Here is a 23097-nt window from a genome sequence, read left to right as displayed (position 1 = left end):
AGTCTGCCAACCTGGAAGTAAACCTTGGATCTCTATGAGAGATAATACTGGAAGGCACTCCATGCAACCATACTATCTCTCTAATATACAACTGTGCAAGTCTCTCCAAGGACCACCTCTTGACAGGAAGAAAGTGCACACACTTTGTCAACCTATCAACAATCATCCAGATAGAGTCACTATTCCTAGCTGTCCTAGGCAACCCAACCACAAAGTCCATAGTGACACTATCATACTTCCACTCGGGAATCTCCATCAGCACTAAGCTCAAAGCACTAAGCTTAAAACCAGCTGCCCTCTCAGTACCAAGCAATCCCAAAATCCTCAACAACTCTGGATCCTGTAATTGCTTAGTTCCCACCTGTCTCAAGAACTCATTAGTTATGGTGATCATACAACAACTAATGTGATCTTGAACAACCTCCACCTTTAGTCTCAAATCTCTAAACTGCTTAATCAGTTCCAACTCCCTAATCATCATAACTGACACATGAATGGATTTCCTACTCAATACATCTGCTACCACACTCGCCTTCCCAGGATAATACATCAACTGGAAATCAAAGTCCTTTAGGAATTCCATCCACCTTCTCTACCTCATATTCAACTCCTTCTAATCACTAAATACACTGAATCTCACACCACACAGATAGTGCCTCCACGACTTCAAAGCAAACAACAGTTGCAAGCTCCAAATCATGAGTAGGATAATTCCTCTCATGAGTCTTAAGTTGCCTTAAAACATGTCACTACTCTCCCTCCCTACATCAACATAGCGCCCAACCCCTAGTGAGAAGCATCACAGGACACTTCAAAATACTTACCAGTGTTAGGTAACACCAAAACAGGAGAAGTAGTCAATCACCCCTTCAATTCCTAAAACTCTGCTCACAAGCGTCCATCCAAACAAAAAGCTGATCCTTCCGAGTCAGTTAAGTCAAAGGCATTACTATTCGAGAGAAACCCTCTATGAATCTCTAATAATAACCCGTTAACCCAACAAAACTCTCAATCTTCGTAACAGTCCTCAGACGCTCCCACTGAATCACAACCTCCACCTTGACTGGATCCACTGCAATCCCCTTTGTCGATATCACATGCCCCAAAAACCTCACCTTAAACAACCAAAACTCACACGTGTGCCTCGACCTTGCCCACACACGAGACCAACTAAGTCCTAAAGGAGAACGATACAACGTCCACTCCAAGGGAAAACTTCCCAAGGAGGGTTTTTCAACAAATTGGGCTCTTAGAGCACCACAACTATCTCAATCCACACAATGGGATGAGCAACTTCGAAAACATCTCCCCTAGTCCTAGTGATCAACAACTTATCATCACAGTTTAATCAGCTTATAAATCAACAACATATATCAGCTCAACAACTTACACAACACACAACTTTTCAACTCATCATCTCAATCAACTTTCAACTTGAACAACACAATGAACTCACAACTTAAATAAGCATAACAACTTAAACAACATACAATTTTTCAGCAATAGACATCACATCAACTTTACAGCAATATACATCTTAACGATAATAGACAACTTACAACATGCAAACAACTTAATTAAACAACTATAGTAATTACAATATCAACTTAATGTAACTTAACAACTTTATAAACAACTTCAGCAATATACAACATATTTAAAATTCATCTATAAGGTCAACTTATATAAACAACATAAAAATAACTTATTCAATCTACACTCTAACTTCCCTCACCTGAAGATTGGCTCAAAATAGCCAATAACTGAGAAGAAGTAGAATTCCTTGCCGAAGCTCAACCCGGAACTTCAATCCTCCCAAAGTAAGCTTCCTAATCTGAATTTCAAGAAAAGCCAAAAGGCGTTAGTGATCTAGAGAAGGAAAGGAGTCATACAGAGAAATTTGGGAGAGAAAGGAGCTCACAGACCCAGAGATCTTCTCTCTAAAACTTCTCTCTAATACTGACATTCTCCTGAAGGCCCCCAACCCCTATTTATAGACTTTTCAGATTGGCCAGAAAGGCCTGTACCGATACCGGAACGGCCCGTTCTGAACTCCCTCAATACGCACAAAAATCACCTGCAGAACGACCCGTTCTAAAATCAAAACGGCTCGTTCCGGAATTCATCCGGAACGGCCCGTTCTCCCTCCGGAACGGCCCGTTCTCCCTCCAGAACGGCCCGTTCTCCTTCCGGAACGGCCCATTCTACGTTACACCGCCTGTGCAGTTGGTGGTTGGGAGACCGAGTGTCCCTCCTCCTCGTTTTGATTACTCGGTTGAGGGGGTTGAGCAGAAGGGCGCTGAGGAAGCTGTGCGCGAATGCGCTCATTCTCAACGCGCAGTGCCGCTAGGTCGGCTTTGTGCCTGGCACGGATGTTCTCTAGGTCGACGGCGTGTTGTTGCTGCATTTGGTCGACCTGCTCGATCAGTCTCCTCAATGTTGCTTGACCTTCCATTCTAGTTGTGCATCTAGGTCGTCTATTGCTCGTCTACTATGGCTTTGGGTGAAAACCACAAGCGTGGCCGATAAGAGATGTCTTGATTGGCCCCACGGTGGACACCAAATGTTCTTACCGGAGATCGATCGTAGAGGAAGATCTTCTGGGCAAGATTTGTGAGCCTCTTTCACTGGGTACGCTTGCTATTCCAAGGCGGGGGTGGTACCTGCAAAAGAGACTCCGATGCTAAAGTTAGTATTTGTGGATGTATGGGTCTCGTATAAGTAATGCATGTGCCTTAGTGTGAATTAGGGTTTCACTGGGCCTTGGACCCGAGATAAGTTACGGTTTGCTCAGATAATGAGCCTTTGTCTTGGCCGATGTCGTGTGGCGCATGTCCGATGTCAATCTGTGCTATGATACTGAGCTCAAGCTCAGCTTCGTGGTACGGATAGTACATAACCTAATAGTAACATCCAAGTATTGCTGGAATACATAAAAGTCTCAAACCTAAAATATACAAAATACATAAAAAAAAAGTTAGGAAGTTAACTTGTAATAATCAATCAAAATAATCAAAATGAAGAAGTTATGAATAAAAATTACATCATGAAATATGTGTTAAAACACAAGCCTTCTTTTTCTCAATTGGAAGAGCTTTCACAATGGCTAACTATTTTGGATTCTCAAATAAACATTTAAAAACTTTAGTCCATTGATGTTGATTAAGGTTTGGTATCAAAGCTACCTCAACTTGTACTTTTTGAATAAAAACATCATCATCAACTGTAACATCAAATACTTGAACAAACTACTTTATAGATTCAACTACTTCTTTTAACAAATTAACTATTCCATATTTTTCTCCAGTCTTTGTCCTTTTGAGATTGTGTGATAGTATAAGTTGTAGATTGCCTCCTTCTTTATGTAGTAAAGTCTGGTTCATCTAAATCTATATTATCACTAGCACCTTCTAAACCTAATTCACTAGTGAAAAATTAGTCTTTTACGTCACCTCTTTTTCGTCGGACATATATAAAACTGACATAAAAAAGATGCGGTGGCATTTTTATAATTTTTGTGAACTTTTTTACGTCAAAAATAAGGGGGTCTGACGTAAAAAAAAGGTTTCTTTATACGCACACATTGCAGGTAAAGGTGCTTAATTGACCAACACGAAAAAGAAACAAAGTGGATTTCACTACTTCTCTCTTCCCGTTGATGAAGGCCTCTGCACCCTCGTCACTGCTTCTCTCTTCCCGTTGATGAAGGCTTCTGCACCCTCTTGACTGCTTCTCTCTTCCCGTTGATAAAGAATTCTGCACCCTCTCGTTTCTTCTCTCTTCTCTCTTCCCGCATGCTATTTCTAAACAAGAGAGTAAAGATCCTGACTTTCTTCTGCACCCTCTCATTTCTTCTCGTTTCAAAAATCCTGACTTGCATTAGCTAATTTGTTGATTTTGCATCTGGAACGGGCCGTTCTACAACTAGAACAGCCCGTTCTGCTTGCAGTCATTGTGTGTTACTTATTCATCTGGAATGGGCCATTTTGTAACCAGAACAGGCCATTCCAGATGGATAAGTAACACACAATGACTGCAACTAGAACGACCCGTTTTAGATGCATTAAATTTGTGCAATCACAATTTTACGTCGGTTCTTGGCTTGTCCGACGTAAATGTATGTCGGTCATCACAACCGACGTAAATTTACGTCTCCCGCATTGACATCGAAGGTTTTTCTGACGTAAAACCCCTAAAATAACCGACGTAGAATGTACATTCTGTACTAGTGATTCCCTTGCATTTATTTCTTTTCTCATGACCTCATAAGCATCCATAACAGTCTCAACTCCATGTACAATGACATTATCTTTAACACACAAGTCCACTATATATATCATCTTAGTTTGAAATCACCTTAAATTGGAGCTGTCTTGTTTCTTTATGCACCTTGAAAACAAAAGAAACAAATCAATAATAGGAAAAGAATAATTACATTGATGTTAAATAATGATGATATAAGATTACCTAAATTGACATATTGATTCCATTTTCATTGTAAACTTTAATTGTGTTTTGTGCCATCTCTATTGTAACACCTCGTAGATTTGACGTTTCGATGGCTTCACTCAGTGACAATTTGACTATATCCTGATAGACATCCCCTAATTGAGAATATATTGGGGGGATTACTTAGTGTGTGGTGATTCTATTCCATGACTTCTAGACTTCCTTGAGAAGATGATGATGAAATGATTGGTACCACATGCATATAAGTCAAGTACATGCATTTGCATGAATATTATTTCATAATTGATATACCTTGAGTGGAATGAATGGTTAATGTTGATGACGGGGAGATTTATAATCAGAATTAAGGTTGAGTAATCGTGGATGAGTTAAGGGGAGGTTAAAATTAGGTTTAATATTAAAAATAGAGACATGTTAGTTTTCTGCTCATGCTCTCACCTTTTTTTTATGCTTTGAAGAACCAAGAGGAGAGGAGACACGGGGAGATTATCTGGGAGACTCACTTGCTTCGCTATTTGCTAATAGAGGTAAGGGGGAGTGATAATTCTCACTTGAAAACTTTGATGCGATCTTGTTGGTTCATATCTTTGGTGAGATCTATACTATTGATTTGTATGATGGAAGATACAAAAGTTTGCGCATATCATGACAGATGAACAATATAGTTGAAAATATCGTAGCGATCACGTTCATTCATTCTTTCGAGGAGATCTAGACACTAGTGGAAAATTAGCATTTTACGTCACCTCTTTTACGTCAGAAGTACTTAAATCTGACGTAAAAAAAATGCAGTGGCATTTTTGTAATTTTTACAAACTTTTTTACGTCGGACCTGGTAGGGTCCGACGTAAAAAGTCCAATCTACGTCGGAGGTGTGTTGTGTCCGACGTAGATTGGAATTTTTACGTCGGACCCTACCAGGTCCGACGTAAAAAAGGACGCAAATTTGAATAAGAGAGCGCGAGGCACACCGCGCGCATTCACTCTTCCTCACTTTTCATTTTTTTCTCTCTAAACCCTCTCCCTCTCCTTTGTTACTAAATCGTTTTTTTTTGTCTTTTGCAGAGGGATGAACCCTTTGTTACTCATTTGCACATTATTGCTGCCCCTCAGGTATGAATCAAGGTTTCCTTAACACTTTTCTACTTCGCATTGCTACTCTGGCTATCTGTTTTATTTGATTTTTTGGTTGTTCTATTTGTATAGGTAGTGGAAATTTTCTTTTAAGTTGTTATACGAAGCTGAATGGCTTGTTCTGGAAGCAGAACAACCTGTTTTGCAAGCAGAATGACCCGTTCTCCAAGTAGAACGGTCTGTTCTGCAAGCAGAACAGCTCGTTCTCCAAGCAGAACGGCCCGTTCTGCTGGCATTTTTATGTTTTTTATTTTATTTTTTTTCCTACTTTTTTACGTCGGATGTAGTAATGTCCGACGTAAATTTACGTCGGTTTTGCGAATCTGACGTAAAATTTACGTCTCCCGCTTCTACGTCGGTATGTTTTCTGACGTAAAAAGCTGAAAATGTCTGACGTAGTACACCCCTTTTGTACTAGTGAGACCTTTAATTTGTACGACGGATGATACAAAAGTCTAAGAGATTACTAATGGATGAACAATAAAGACGAAAATATCGAAGTGACTCGTACATTCATATTTTCGGTGAGATCAGTAGCATTAATTTACTAGACAAATGGAATAAAAGTTAGTGGAATCCCTAATAGATGAATAGTAAAGTTGAAAACATCGTAGAGTGTGGGGTAATTGATGGGTAGTGAGGTTGGCCCCTAACCTCTGTATGTTGTATACATTATATGAAGAGAAAATCACAATTATTTTTTGTTCTTGTTAGTTGTTTTCCATGTGAATCTGTTGTTCTTGAAGTGTTATTAATTATGGTTATATATCAATAATTTCATGCATTGAGCCCATTTTGGTATGTATTGAGTTGCTTGTGGGTTATTGTGGAAACCTTAAGAGTATGCGTGAGAATGGTTATGAAATTTCTATCTTATAGATGCATTACATGAGTAATTTAAAGTATTTTTATTGATTGAAATGATGAATGCATGTTTTTGGATTCCCTGTTCACAAATTCTGCAAGTTTTGTGTTTCTAACATGGCGTCGGGTACCACTTACATCTCGCTCGGCGCTATGGTGCTAGAGAGCAAAGTTCACTCTTTGTTCTGTTTACGCCGAGTGTAAGGCACACCTCGTCATGCATTTTACATCTCGCTCGGCGCTATGGTGCTAGAGAGCAAAGTTCACTCTTTGTTCTGTTTACGCCGAGTGTAAGGCACACCTCGTCATGCATTTTTGAGATTGCAAGTATTTGTGATACTCACGTTGAGCATGAGTTGAGGCTTATTAGGTGTGGGGGCTTTATAGGATTCCTTGTTGCTATCTTGTTGTCATGACATAGGTCACACTAGATGTGAGTTATCTCAAAAGCTATGAGTGTTCTCTAGATGATCTACAGCGAGTGTAGATGGATTTCCATCGGGCACTAGCTGTATATTAAAAGATGGTTCCTTATGAGAGCTAAGAGATGTGAAGAGTAATTTAAATCCTATTGACAAATTGTGTATATGGTAAAGTGTATATATAATTGATAACAATTATGAGCATGCATGACAAATCTATGTGTGGCAAATCATTGACTATATATATATATATATATATATATATATATATATATATATATATATATATATATATAATGACTTCATGATACAAAAAGTCTGTGTAACATGTATCATATGCACACAAATTGGCAAATCATTTTATATGTATTATGTATATCTTGATATTGGTATCACATGCATGCAAATTGAGAGTTTGTATCCATTGCATTCCATATTTGCATGTAAATTATTTATTATCGATGTGTATAAATGAGTGATTGTGTGATGGTGATATATGAGTTATTGATAATGATAAATATTGCTATTGTCATGTTATTGCATTAGTAATGTATGGATTTTGTTTAACTATTTATCTTTTATTTCATGCCATGAGTTAGAGCGAAAAGTTTTCTCACTCCTCTTTGCTTCCATGACTTAGCTATATGTATGTTATTGGAGGTAATGTTCATCAAGATGTTAATGATGTCGGTGATGAGGCTTAATCCTTATCTTGGGAGGGCTCTAATATGATATGTGACATTGAAACTTAGATTAAGGATATTCTGATTTAATTTTTAGTACAAAAGTTATGTTTAGTTTTATATTTATACATTAGTCTGCAGTTTGTTTTAAAGTTTGTTTTGTAAGACTCTTTACCCCCAAGTTGAACGTTTCAACTAATTAACTATTTGAGCATGAACTTATCGTATTTTTATATGTCTTAAGAAGTTTTCAATTATCTACATATATTAATAGAGGGTGTCACAACTTTCTAACATCAATAAAAGCCATTGAAAAAACTTGAAGAAATTCAAGAAGTGAAAATTTCATGCAAGAAACTTGAAAAAGAAGTTACATCAATCTACTTTTTCTTAAAGTTTTCATCACAAACATTTCAATATTATGATAGACTCTCAATTGTAGAATTTGAATGATAAATTTAATGATAACATATTATAATTACTTATTCTTAGTTTAGAGGATGACATTCGTTAGTTGGTAACTATATTTCACTCACAAAATTTTGTAGAATATGAAATTATGCAATTGAGAATGCAACATGGACACATTGATCACATGAGGTAACTTCATGTTATGAAGCATTAATTGGAAACTATATTTGATTTATGTCATCAGTCGGTAAAATCTAAAAAAGCTCAAATTCATCGTGATAGTTTTTATTTTCACACTTTCTATTTTTACAACCATTAAGATTGATTTCTTATTAATTATTATTAATTATATATATTGAAAAGAGAAATATTAAAAGTTTTGGTATTAATTTAAATATAAATGAATTTTATGACATGTAGGAAAAATGTGTTTTGTATTTTAATAGATTAATGATACATTTAACATTTCAAAATAACTAAATATGAATGTTTTTTTCATATAAAATTAATTACAATTTCCCTATCTTACAATTTCCCTGTCTTACAATAAATGCCATTCTAGGTTATTTTATACGAATAAAAAACTAATAAATAAATGAAAGATAATAATAATTTTAAAATTTTAACTTTATGATTTTATTTTTACTAGAAATGATACAACACAGAATCATTTTCTAAATAATAATATGAAATATATAAATGAAAAATAGATAATTAATAATATATTAAAAAACTAACATTATTGATAGAGAACTTTTTTTCTTCTTCTTTCAAATAGGACACATTATATAACAAAGAAATGTGTTATATATTTATTTAACAAATATTATTTTCTCCCATCATTTATGTCTTACTCCGTCCTTGAGAATGATATATATACGATAACTTTCAATATTCCATCATGTAATTTCATCCTTGTTTTTCTTACTCTTTCTCTTTCTCGAGACTCACCTTTCTTAGTGTTTTCACCACAAGAAAATTACTATATAATAACATATATTTGACACATTGTATAGGTAAAAATTACTTTTACATACACAATAAATATAATATATATTAGTATATTGTTAAAAAGTGTGAATATAAGTTATAGTGACACACAAAATATATTGTTAAATCTCATTTAAAATTAACACTAAAATTGTATGTAGCTATATGCCAAATAGATATATACCTACATATATTATTCTTATAATGACACTTTTTATATGTCACTAATCACTATATTTAGCATTTATTGTAGTGTTCACATCAACTAAAACAATATTTTCTTTATTCATAAAAAATAAATTTGATATATGTATATTAAAATTCGAATAAATCATTGCTTAACCGATTGAATTACCCCATACTTTTGTCCCGAGAGTTGCGTTACGCTGCACGTAAAAGTTATATCCACTTCATACGAAATAATAATAAACCACATTATGTTTTGGATCAAGTGCAAAGTTTAAGTATATTAAAATCAATTTGTATATAAAATCTCTCTCTCAGCGCTGGAACTGGACACTGTTTGTTTATTTGCAATTTAATAAGTTGGTTTCTATAATAAAAGATGGCTAACGTTAGTCGACAATTACCTCGATTTTTGATGAAGTATATAATATGCAAATTCATGTGCCCAGTACCAGCAGTAGATTTAGTACGGATTGGATAATAAAAGGGAATTCAACGTGAGAAGTTGAATTGAATAGAAATATTAAATGTACTAAAAACAAGTTGAAACCATATTTTTTTCTCTATTAAATACACATACATATTAATAAGGGGGGAAAAATCTTGATCGATTCTTAAATATTCTCATTCACATGGTATACACTAATCAGTAATCACTAAATTAGTATCCACTAGAGTCACTACTATTGGTTTTACTAGCTAGGTTAAAACTTTATGCATGGTATTCACATACGGCTAACATCCGATGTTTTTAACTAAATTTGAGTAATTATATTAATAAATGTTATTATTGATTATGTTAATAGGTTATTGTAATATTTTTTTTTTTACAGAAAATGTTATTAAAAGTATAATAATAATTTTTATATCAATATTATTCATTTTTATTTTTTTAAAATTAAAATTTGAGATTGAGTAAAAGAATTACACAAAAAAAAATTTGATATTCAATCTAGATGTGGTGATAAGTAACTTAGGATGTCTTCAAATACTTTAAAAGACTTGTAGAAAAAAATATATATATATAAATGACAACACTATCTATATTAAAACTAATTATCATTTCATAAAATTTATAAAAATTTAATAATATTAAAAAAATATCATTTTAGTAATATTTTTTAAAATGTTATCATTAATATGAAAAAATATTACTAAAAATATTTAATAACATATAGACTTTATTGTACATTTGATATAATATATATAAAAAAATATTAATAATATTTACTCATAATTTGATAATATTTTTGTAGTGAAAAAAAAATCAAATTGTATTACTATCGTACTATATATAAAAAGTAGTTTTTTAATATTATATATACGATTTAAATATGTTTTAGTGTCTACAAATATCAATGTTCATTTTTTTTCTCTAAATAAATTGGCTCTTTATAATATTTCGATAATGAAAATATCTCTTATATGACTTTTATCCATATTATTAATATATCTCCTTTGATTTTGATTTTTATCTTTATTTATTTTCTACAACTCTCTAAAAACTACCCTCTACTTAGTATTTTTTTTTCTTTTAATGTTTTTTTTTGTGCAACTTTTTTCCTCCTAAAATTATTATAAGTAACTGCTTATTTTTTTTCCTTTTTTATTTTATTTTAAAACTATTTATGAATCGCTCCTATAAAAAAATCTTTTAGTACAGTGCAAGCACAAAGTGTACGGACGTCTTTGTCTGGCTAATTTTTTGTTAAGATGCTGAAAAGGAAAGAAATTTTTTTTTGAAAGACAGATCATATATATGACCTATTTTCATTAAAGGGATATTTGATACATGGAATATTTTTATATTCTTGGAAACTTAAAACTGAATTTTTTTCTTCTTCCAATAATTGTGTAAAACTTAGTTTTTAGTCTTCATTTTTCAATAATTGTGTAAAAGTTAAATTTTAGTCTTTATTTTCAAAACGTCAATTTTTAATCTTTCACTTTTTTAAATGTTAAAAATATTAAAAATACATAATATTTAAGCAATTAAATCTTAAACAAAAATTAACTCTTGAGTAATTATTTTTGTGACTAAAATCAAGATTTAAAAGTATAAAATAAATTAATAATTACCTAATTGGATAAAAATTATATGCATATTTTAACAATTATCAACATTTTAAAAACAGATAACTAAAAGGAACATATTTGTGAAGAAAAAAAAAAAGAGATATTTAACCCTTTCATCAACAAGGAGTCAAGGACCGAGACAAAACAATATATTTTCAACATTCTGTAAACAAATATATTACTCTGTAAGAATTAAGAATATATTTTAATTATTATATAAATCACAATTATCTTTCACTAATTAAAAGCAATTTTGCTCGAGCAAATAATGTTACCGTACTAAAGTAATTTAAGTGACTAATTGACAATAATTTTATAAACAAATAAACTAACGTGCTGACAAACTGATATCAATGGAGTAAATGTAGGGTTTGAGGGTGTTAAAAAATAATTAAGTTGGAGTAGTTATACCAATATATACAAATTAAGAACTAGCAAATTAATTAGTCGTTTCCAGATTTTTTATATATTAACCAACCAATATTTCTGGGTCGATGTCTAGCTCACATATAACTATACCTACATATTTACAACTTGTAATGAAAGTTTTTGACCCTATAATTAAAATAAGGTTCTCCAAAAAACACTTTTATTGGGAGAAAATACAAAGAAAAATTAAAACAGTTTTTTTATAAACTAAAACTAGTTTATGCATATTTAAAAATAAGATTTTAAAAATATTAATATAGTAGAACTTCTACAAATTTATTAGTTTATACATATGTTAATTTTAACTTATGAAAAAAATTATTTCATTTTTTCATCTATTTTTTTCTTCTATAAGAATTTTTTGGAGAAAGTAACCAAACAAATATTCTTTTTTAGAAAATATTATTAGGTGATCTTAAACCACATAATTCTTAACTAGTCTCTATATGCTATATAAAGAAGTATTATTAAAAACAATTTCATATATCATATAATAATTAACTAAGATCATACACTTCATAGTCTTAAACCATTGTAACATCTAGGGATGGCAATGGGCCCCATGGGGGCGGGCAATAGTAAACCCACCCCCGCCCCGCTAGATGAAAAATGATCCCACATATTCACTCCATATCCGTGCAGGTATTCATTAAGCGGGTATCTATGAATTTCTTGAATACCCACGAATATCCATGGATATTTCTAAATTTTTTAAGAAATTAAAAAATTATATTACAAATAATTTTAAGTTTATATTTAATATCATTGAAATATTAAAAATAAAAATTCAATGTTAATTTTGAACTTGTATTTAACGTTAATTTTGTTGAAATAATAATAAAAATGCAAGATAATCAATAACTTAAAATACATCAATCTCACAAGTAAGTTAAAATCTCATCACAAAGTTACAATAATTCAATCTCATAATTCCAAACGAAAGTAAACAACTTAAAATACATAAATCTTATTGATCCAATCAAAGCTAGAAAATCAATAATCAAATTACATCCAACATAATTCTATAACATGCTTAACACATGATAGTAACTTCATCAACCTCACTTTTGTAAGAAAATAAGATGAGAGAGTGTAGTTTTAGGGTTATGTGGTACAAGGATAATTAGAATATCTAAGAAATATTATTAAACGAGTACTCGCGGGTATGGATATCATCATACTCACCCCCGCCCTATTTATAAACGGGTAAAAAATTATCCGTCCTCATTATCCGCGGATATCCAATTAACCTATTCATTTATTATTCGTAGCGGATTTTACCCGCAGATACCCGCGGGTATGAGTATTTTTTCCATCCCTAACATCCTATTTAATTAAAATAATAATATCATTAAATATTATTATATTATAGTCAAAATTATTATTTATTTTTACACATGAGAAATTATTTTATTATATTTATTTATTTGATTTAATGGGAGAAGAGAAACGGGTCGAGATGATCCAATTTAGTGGACTTTTAAGGGAGAAGGAAGGAACTCTGAAAAGAAGTACTCAAAATTATTTCAAACTGCATTAGACTATTCTTATCATCACAATAAGGTACAGGGAGGGAAAAAAGTTGTTCATGTATGAGATTACAAGATAGAATGGGTAGTGGGAGCAATCCCTAAATTCTTAAGGTTTTCGATTTCTATTTTGAAGATGTAATTAACAATCCAACTAGGTTTTATATTGAATTGAGAACTTATTTATTGTATTGTTTGCTAAACTCGATGATTTGATAGATAACTGAGTTCATTTGAATAGGTTCTTGAGCAATTGGGATATTTTTAATTGATATATGAATTCATGAATTGATGTTGTATGATGTGTTTTTGTGTAAAAATAAGTGTTTATGACCGATTGAATTAGTAAAAAGATGATTACATGATTGCTTATAAATTTTGGTAACATTCTGTTCGTGCTACGTTTTATGGAAAATGTGTTTGGCACCAGGCTTGAGTCCTTGGTGTCGGACTTGCATTCATATAGATGAATGTGAAGCCTAAAGGGGTTAAGTCGGGTGTGGAACGTATCATGTTGAGTGTGACCACTTTGGGGAGTTTCTGTTTGGCCTTAGCACCGAGCGTGACTCCCTGATGTTAGGCATGAGGGAGACATGGTGCTCTTAGCGCTGGACATAATTATAATTAAGTTGGGCATGAAAATGTTTAGGATTTGGTGAAGCCAAGTGCAGATCATGAATATGTTATATACACTACGTCAAAAACATCAATAGATGACGCTTATTTTAATGATAGACAGCGCTTAAAAAGCGCTCTCTATTTGAACGATGTCTATTAATAGATAGCGCTTCTAAAAAAGCGTTATCTATGTATATGCAAATAGAAAGCACTTCCTTTTAAGTGCTAACTATGTATATGCAAATAGAAAGCACTTCCTTTTAAGTGCGCTATCTATGTCTAAGTACCTAAATGACGCTTTTAAAAAGAAGTGCTCTCTATCTTTGAATGTATAGACAGCACTTCCTTTTAAGTGCGCTAACTATGTATATGCAAATAGAAAACACTTTCTTTTAAGTGCGCTATCTATGTCTAAGTACCTACATGACGCTTTTAAAAAGAAGTGCTCTCTATCTTTGAATGTATAGACAACACTTTATGTTAAAGCGCGCTTTTTATATTCTAGCCAATAGAAAGCGCTTCCTTATATAAACTCTATCTATATGTTTAATTCTTTTTTTAATAATTTTTTTACATCATTGACACTTGTTGATTTTGCTATGCATGCAAAAATAAATCCAAGACATAGAACTATAACAATCAATCAACAATGTAGCCAAATTTGATTCAAAAATATAATGTATAATGTAATACATCAAAATTAAAAGATTAGTTTATATAAACCTAACATGTATTACATTTAGTTTGTTGCAATAATAATTACATATATCTAAACACAATCAATGCTTGTCCATTACCATGCAACTCCTAGTCTTAGACTCAAATAAAAAAAAAGGAAATGTATATAGACCTAACATATTATATTTAGTTATTTGACATTAGCTCGACAGTAACATATAATCAATGCTTGTCCAATATCATGTAGTTCTCTCTCTTAGAATATTCCACACCCCATTGGTTCTACAAAGAAAAGAAAAATTATAAGTCACCAAGATACAATATAAAATAAAATGTATGAAGATTAAAAAAATAGCATAAAAGAAAAGTGGCATGGCCTAAAAATGCTATAGCAGAACATACTAACCTACAAGCATTTTTTAATGACATATAAACACCAATCTTCTCTAACTTCTGTGATTTGATCATTAGAATATCGTTTCACGCTGCATCTAGGGAAGTACTGAAAAAAAATAAAAATAAACCAACTGAGATTGTACATAAAAGGAATTATAAGGAACCAATATATTTTATACATCTTTTGGAATTGTCCCCCCTTCACAATAGGTGATAATTTCCTTCATATACCGACAAATGTAATATCCACAATCGTTGCCATTTGATTGCTTCAGACACTATAACCAAAAGGCAAAAATATCAATATAATTAAAATTATCATCAGTGATTGATTTTTAAATAACAATTATAATTTACCTTAATTGTTATCCAATTGATGTTACTTGACTTAGACTGAAACCATAGCTCCTCTTTGAGCTCGGTAGGCTTGTATAACCCTAGTTAATAAAGATAATATATATATATATATATATATATATATATATATATATATATATATACATATAAGTAAAAAATATAGTACAACAAAACACACAAAATGTCAACCATGTGTATATTCTTACATGTCAAACAAATTCTTCAAATCTTGCCACATACTTATGTCATTCTCCAATGGATCAAGATAATGAATTATCTCCATTTTAAGATTGATTCCAAGCAACACCCAATGTTGGCTAAAAAAAATAAAGTGAATCAACAAATCTAAATTTTTTATAACTTTCAAAATAATTATTGCTAATAAAGTTCTCAATAAAAAAAGTCTTACCCTGTATTGATTGGTGCAAGAACAAACTTATCAAGCACCCCATTATCAACAAAAATACTAACTACTTTTTGCATTCGTTCTTTAACAGGTAATTCATGTGTTGTTAACTGAGGGGATAAGAAGAACACCATATGATTTGGCTTAACAATTGTGTGATACAGGTACCTTATGAAAGAAAAACAATATAATAATGAATTAGTAATATCATAAACGAGCTAATTAAAGTTTAAAAGTTAATGATGCAAAGTTATGACATACCTAATATATATATAGAAATTACAGCAGCACCCAGCCATCCATGATCAATAACTTCTCCAATAACTTCTCCATTTACTATTTCTTTATGTTCATCAAGTCCAAATATACCTTTCTCCATTTCTATAGGGGGGAGTGACTCTATCGACTTCAATTTCAAGTGTAAAGAGAGGTAGTTGCACCATACAGGAAGATTGCGGCGAATTATACTTTAAGTCTTCGATCAAAGGAGCCAAGTATATATCTATGTCGTTCCCTGGTTGTTTAGGTCCAGAAATTAACATAGACAACATCATGAACTTCCTTTTCATGCATAACCACGGGGGTAGGTTATATATAATCATAACAACAGGCCATGTGCTATGGGAGTTACTTTGTATACCATGCGGATTTATTCCATCAGTAGACAATGCAAGGCGTAGGTTTCTTGGTTCTTCACCAAAATTAGGGTAATCATGGTCAAATTTTGCCCATTGAGGAGAATCTGCAGGATGTCGAAGTTTTCCATCATATATTCTTTCCTCTACATGTCATCTTAAGTTCTTTGGATCTTCTACACTACGATACATGCGCCTGAATCTTGGTATTATAGGAAAGTACCATACCACTTTGGCTGCCACTTTGTTTTTCTTATAACGCAAGACATTACATTTAGGAAATTTATCTAGTGATGCGTATTCATTTCGAAAAAGAATGCAATCATTAGGACAAGCATGCATCTTCTCATAGGTCATGCCAATGGAGCTTAACATTTTTTTAGCCTCGTACATCCGATTAGGAAGTACATTATCTTTTGGCAACATATCTTTTAAAAGGGTGAGTAATTCTGTGAAACTCTTATAAGACCATCCATTCCCTGCTTTTAATTTGAGTAGCTTTAACACTGCTGACAGTCTTGTGAACTTAGTACAACCATCATATAATGGTGTATTTGCATCACTTGCCAATCTGTCAAACATCTCAGGACAATCACGAAGATCCTCTTCAACAACATTTACAATCTCTTCAACTTGGTCAAACTCATATGTTGTGTCGGGCTCGCTTGGTGCATAATTAACACTATCTTGTAAATCATGGTCAACATCCATGTTTCTAGTTTCACCATGTTTTGTCCAACATGAATAACTTTTATCAATTCCATTACATACTAAATGTTCTTCCAACACATCCGCATTAACCACCTTTGAATGACAACACTTCAAGCAAGGGCAAATAATTCTACTAGGATCTTTTGCATGCTCAACTGCAAATCTACGAAACTCTTTCACCCCATCTTCATATTCTTTTGACAATCGACTAACAAACATCCATTTTCGATCCATTTTTTCTTGATCTATCATATTAGTCATTGATAATATTAACATCAAGGTTAAACTATTTGCAAGTTATGGATTTGAGCTCCAACAGGCTAAACTGCGCCGTTCCGTTTGCGCTGTTCGAGCTTCCCGCGCTGCAGCAGGTGACGCTGTCATTCAACGGGTTTTGGTCGGTGGAGGCTTTACAGTGCAACGGCTGGGTGTAATTGCACATTTACCGGTTGCAACTGAAGAAATCTCAGAAGGGGATACATGTGTATCACTATGAGAAGATTTTGTTCTAGGTGGTGTCTTTGGAACCGGTGAATTACTTGGAACAGATGGTGTAGACTGGTTGAATAAGCATTTAGCAACATTGGATCCCTGAACTTGTGATTGCCTGGGTATGCAGTTCTCTGATGAAGACTGAATGGCTGAAGGCTGAGCTACAATTGTATTATTGACAACGTTATCAGATTGTTGAGGAGCATTTTGACCTTGGACAGGGATTTTCCTACTGGATGATCTACCACAAGATTTTTTAGCAGCGGGAGGAGCATCCACAGTTTTAGTATCCTTTCTCTTTCTGTCAGATACATTCACTGTTGGTACTGTCGACATGTTTCCACCCTCGGCATTTGAATTGCTAGATTGAGGCACTGATGGTGTGTTCAATTTTTTTTGCACAGAAGTAGGATTCCCTGGATGAGATTTGTAACTAAAAGTTGGTTGAGGAACCGCTACAACCGCTGATTTTGCAGCAGTCATCACATTATGCATGCCTTGCAACAGCATCTGAACCTGGTTCTTCTCTTGCTCCATAACGACCCAATCTTGATCCAACATCACCTTCTGCTCCTTCAAGAAGATATATATACTCATCCAGCATCTCACCCAAAGTCAACAAACTCTTCAATGCCTCGTGAATGGGTGAATTGGCGATGAGGGAAGAGGCTTCATTTTTGAAGGTGGAGCGAGTGGAGGAGAAGTTGTTGTCGTAGAGGTATCTGTCGACGATGAATGCGATCTGAGTGGGAGTGACTTTGTCTTTGCCGAACACCTCTGGCTTTCTGGCTTTGGATTGTTTCCCGCCATTGTTGTTTGAACACCTCTAGCTTTCTGCCTTTTGGGCGGTGGATCTGAGCAACAACGAGATTGGAGGGGTTGTGCCGGTGTTCTTGCCGCTGTTGCCGAGGCTTGCGTCATTGTCGTTGGAGGAGAATAGGCTTGTGGGGATGTTGCCGGTGGAGTATGCGTTGAAGGTGGTTTTTCCCTCAGGTGGAGTGGCGCGGTTGGAGAGGCTTCTGTTGGGGGGGAACTACTTGTTCGGGGGGATTCCGAGTGCCCTAATGGCACTTGAAGCGGGTGAGGTGAATGTGAGGCTTGTTGATAATTGCTTCTATAGGTGCCTCGTGTTTTCTTCCTTTGTCAGGGTGGGGAACAGAAGTCTTACGAAGAGTAAGAGATTCAACCACTTCATTCCCTTGTACATATATTTGATAATATAGGAGGCAAAGCTTCTTCTTTTTTTTTGTGCATTTGTGTCTTGTGATTAATTGAATGTTTTTTTGTAAAATATGTAGATTACTAATCACTACAACCCTATGAACCAAGCCCCTTCTTATTCGGTGGCACAGTGGTAAGTATAAAAGGTTACAGAAAGAATGCAATAATAGTAAGTGTAAAAGGTTACAAAACCAGAAATTCGAATGCAATAAAGCAGAGATAATCTTGTCTAATTATTAAAATTTCAAAACAACACAAATCCATCATACATCATTCGCAGCAAACTCGCAACTAAAAACAAAAATAGTAAATATAAAAATAAAAAATAAATGCAATATTTGACTAAAATAAGATAATCGCATATACAAGAACTCACTTTTTTTATTTCTTATAAGAAGAAACGAACGTAACTTCAATGAATCTTGCAAAAAGTCTAGTCAAGGATGAATCTTGCAAAAAAAAGCCCTAGATTTTTTCATGGAAGAGATTAGCATCTTAAAATTTGTCATAAATTAACGTCTTCATCACGTAATTTGTCACGGTGCATTGCATTCATCTATTGATCAAAGAAAATTGATTAAAGAAAAAGTACAGAAAGAAAAGAAACAAAATTTAATATACAGAAAGAAAAGAAACGAAATTTAATATTTGTTTCAAACTTGTATCAAAGTTAAGCATTAATGGAAAAAAATATTCGATAAAGAAACAAAAAAGAAACACCTAATGATAAAAACCTGAAATATGAGTCAATAACGTGATTGCTGAGCGTAACTTGAGATACACTTTACGATCGAACAACAACGATGGTGAAGGAAGATTTCACAATCGGGAGGGATAAAGATGATTATGGCATGAAGGTCGAGAGGGATAGTGAATAAGAAAAGAACCGAGAGGGACAGTGAATAAGAAAAGAACCGAGAGGCTAGAGAATAGGAAAAGAACTGAAAGGCTAGAGACAATGAATAAAAATCTGAACAGTGAATAACAATTAATGTGAACGTCATCAGGGACCAATTAATAGAAAGTGTGAATAAAAATCTGAACAGTACATGAATAAAAATCTGAACAGTATAACAATGTGAACGTACGTGAGGGACCAATTAATAGAAAGCGTGAATAAAAATCTGTTCAGATTAATTTTTTTAATAAAAAGCGTGAGGGACCAATAGAAAGCATTTTTTTTTAATAAGTGCTTTGTTTTTATTTATTTACAAAACTGATTTTTCAATGAGCGCCATAATAATTAGTTAAAAAAATAATTAATTTATAAAATTTTATAAATGACGCTTCTATTCACACGCGCTATCTATTTATTTTCTTTAGAAAACACTTTTTTAGAAAAGCGCTATAACATATTTTTTCTAAATAAAATAACACAAAGAAAACATTTTTTTATTAAGCGCTCTCTATATAAAACTTTTTATAAAATCTTATAAATAACGCTTCTATTCAAACGCGCTATCTATTTATTTTTTTTAGAAAGCACTTTTTTAAAAAAGTGCTATAACATATTTTTTCATAAATAAAATAATACAAAGATAGCATTTTTTTTAATAAGCGCTCTTTATATAAAACCTTATTATAGCGCTTATTTAATTAAGCACTCTTTTAATGTTTTATGTTTTAAAACACAACACTTATTAATTAAGCGCTCTCTAAATAGCGCTATCTAATGCCACTTTTGGTGTAGTGATATATTGATGAATTTTGATGATGAATGTGGATGGTATAATGTTTAGTAATGATATTATATAATTCAGTATGAATGGTGTGTATTTGGATTAATATAATTGAGTATGAATGATTTATATTTGGATGAGTTGATGTATAAATGTGGTTGGGTGTAACTTTATATTTAAATGTGCATTAGCATGGATAGAAATGATGAAAGGATGAGGTGACATAAGCATTGGTGCATGTTACATACACATTCATACTGACCACAAGTGGTAATTAACAAGGAAATTTTTATACACTAGCCATAAGTGATGATTCACAGTGTGACACTGATCATAAGTGATGTAAATGATGTGATCATGTGTGGTGGTGTCTAAGGAGATTGATGAAGTGCACCCATTGTATGACGTTCTAAGTTTATGTTTCTTAGGAGATTGTATTGCATTTATATTGATGTGAGCATGTATGATGATACTGGTTGACAAATATGTTAAATGATAATATTATTGTGATTTATTTCTACTATAAATTGTATGAGGATTGACTATATGTTATTCTTTTCTTGTGTCATATATGTGAATAATCATTTTTCTCACCCGTATTTATTGTGGTGTATTTTAGGTAATGGTGTAAGCAATAATGAGATCGACACTCAAGATGTTGAGAGCTGAAGCAATGGATTTGCTTTAATAATATGACATCTGGCCAATGAGATTAGAATAAGGTTTACTTTTATGTTGATTACCTTTATTTTCGTACTTAAACATTGTTGAAAATCTTGTATTTTATAATCAGTATATTTTTAATTGTTTGGATGCTCAAATGTGGATTTCATGTGAATCTACTTTACTGGAGTAATTAATGAAATTTTTCTTTATTTAATTGCATTACATACCTAATAATTTCTCCTTTGTTTGTCGCTACAACTCAAATTTCTTGAAGTGAATGTTTCATAAACAACAGCATTGAAGGAAACTAAACCAAGGTATCCATGGAGAGGAGAACTCACATAGCAGTAGTTTCTGTTCCTGTTGTTAGCCACCAAATAGCAATTTCTGAATTCTGCAAGAGACTCATTCAGCTCAATCCCATCATTAGGATCACCTTCATCATTCCAGTGCTAGACTCTCTTCCCAATGCCTCCAAATCCATCCTTTGCCTCTCTTTCAGCCCTAAACATACACACCATTGCTCTTCCTCCAGTGAACTTGCCTCAAGAAACTGTTCCAGCACTCAAACTTCCACTTGCAAGTCTCAGTCTCTGCCATTACTCCATGATGCATTATTCAAGTCAATCACCTCAACATCACACGTTGCAGCTATCGTTGCAGATTACTTTGCCTATGAACTGCTACCGTTTGCCAAGGAACTTAACATTTTGTCATACATTTTTTTTCCTTCAGCGGCCACAGTAACTTCACTTTGTTTACATTCATCAACACTACATGAAACAATTTCTTGTGAATACAAAGAGCTGCAAGAACCAATCAACATCCCAGGTACTATCAATCGACAGATTATTTTATTTTTATTTTAAAGGAATTACAATAATCGAGACATGATATTCATTAGCACTCAGAGTTTTAATGGAATGAGGACATAATTTTGGAGGACTCAAAATATTTTCCAAAAGTTTAGGGACAATGAAGTAATATAGGTCTCAATCTGAACAAATGTGATCGGATCGATTACATTAAATAGACTTATGTAAGAGATTATGAAGATTTTATCTGCTAATTTCATTAGGAATATATTCCCACTATTTTTATTAGTAGAAAAAAAAGTGTTTTATGTCTGCATTGTACTGTATTAAAAGAAAAAAATAATTTTTTAATGATTTTTATAGATAATCATTGTAGTTTTAAAATAGAATTACAAAATGAGAAATTACTTGTAAAAGAAAAGGCAATTTTAGAAAATTATAGAATAAATAAAGAAGAAAATGGTCCATGTAAAAATAGGAATCAAAAATAGCTATCATGATAGATATTCCATTTTTATAATGATATGGATAAAGATTTTATTAGAATTTCTATATATATATATATATATAACTAGGATTTTCTGTTTTGAAATCTTATAAGATTTTAAACATTTTATTAGTTTTTTTTTTTTAAATAAGACTAAGAGTTCTTAGTTATTTGTACATTGTTCCTACCGTAAGTTCGCTGTCATCGTTAGGGTCACTGCATCCGAGGTATTGTCCGCTTTGGCACTCGTTGGGCCGTCACGATTTTGTCCTTGAAAAGGCGTCTCGGTGGGTTAAGGAGGAAGGGTGTTTATAAACTACCCTTAGCATTGACTCCTAAGCGATATGGGACTTTTAGGTATACCGGAACAAGCCCCCCAGTCGATGCTAAGGGGCAAGAGTGGTCTGGGCCCTCCTTCTAGCACCAATGTTCCTACCGTAAGTCCACTGTCATCGTTAGGGTCACCGCATCCGAGGTATTGTCCGTTTTGGCACTCGTTGGGCCGTCACGGTTTTGTCCTTTAAAAGGCGTCTCGGTGGGTTAAAGAGAAAGGGTGTTTATAAACTACCCTTAGCATCGACTCTTAAGCGATGCGGGACTTTTAGGTATACCGGAACATACATCTTTTGAGATTTTATTTAAATTTTTATATTTTTACAGTAAATTTTTAATTTCTTTTATTACTTGATTAGTTGGATATTATAGATCAAGTACAAATAAGGCTAAACCTAGTTTTAAGAAA

The 23097-nt window shown here is 32.9% G+C and overlaps 2 protein-coding genes across 2 annotated transcripts; one reads left to right on the top strand and one right to left on the bottom strand.

Moving 5' to 3' along the window:
- Nucleotides 1-17379: 17379 nt before the first annotated feature.
- Nucleotides 17380-18024, bottom strand: LOC109791454 (uncharacterized). Its single transcript, XM_083071689.1, has one exon. It carries the CDS (start codon nt 18022-18024, stop codon nt 17380-17382), a length of 645 nt encoding a protein of 214 aa, XP_082927815.1.
- A 3352-nt stretch (nt 18025-21376) lies between these two features.
- On the top strand, nt 21377-23075 carry LOC109791453 (hydroquinone glucosyltransferase-like). Its single transcript, XM_083071688.1, has 3 exons — nt 21377-21884; nt 22713-22792; nt 23061-23075. The coding sequence occupies exons 1-3, from the start codon at nt 21377-21379 to the stop codon at nt 23073-23075; spliced, it is 603 nt and encodes a 200-aa protein (XP_082927814.1).
- The last annotated feature ends 22 nt before the right edge of the window (nt 23076-23097 follow it).

Source organism: Cajanus cajan, chromosome 3, assembly GCF_000230855.2.
Source record: "Cajanus cajan strain Asha chromosome 3, NIPB_CcT2T_4, whole genome shotgun sequence".
NCBI lineage: Eukaryota > Viridiplantae > Streptophyta > Magnoliopsida > Fabales > Fabaceae > Cajanus > Cajanus cajan.
Note: the sequence above shows the minus strand (reverse complement) of the source record. Positions and strands in the feature narration are given on the sequence as shown.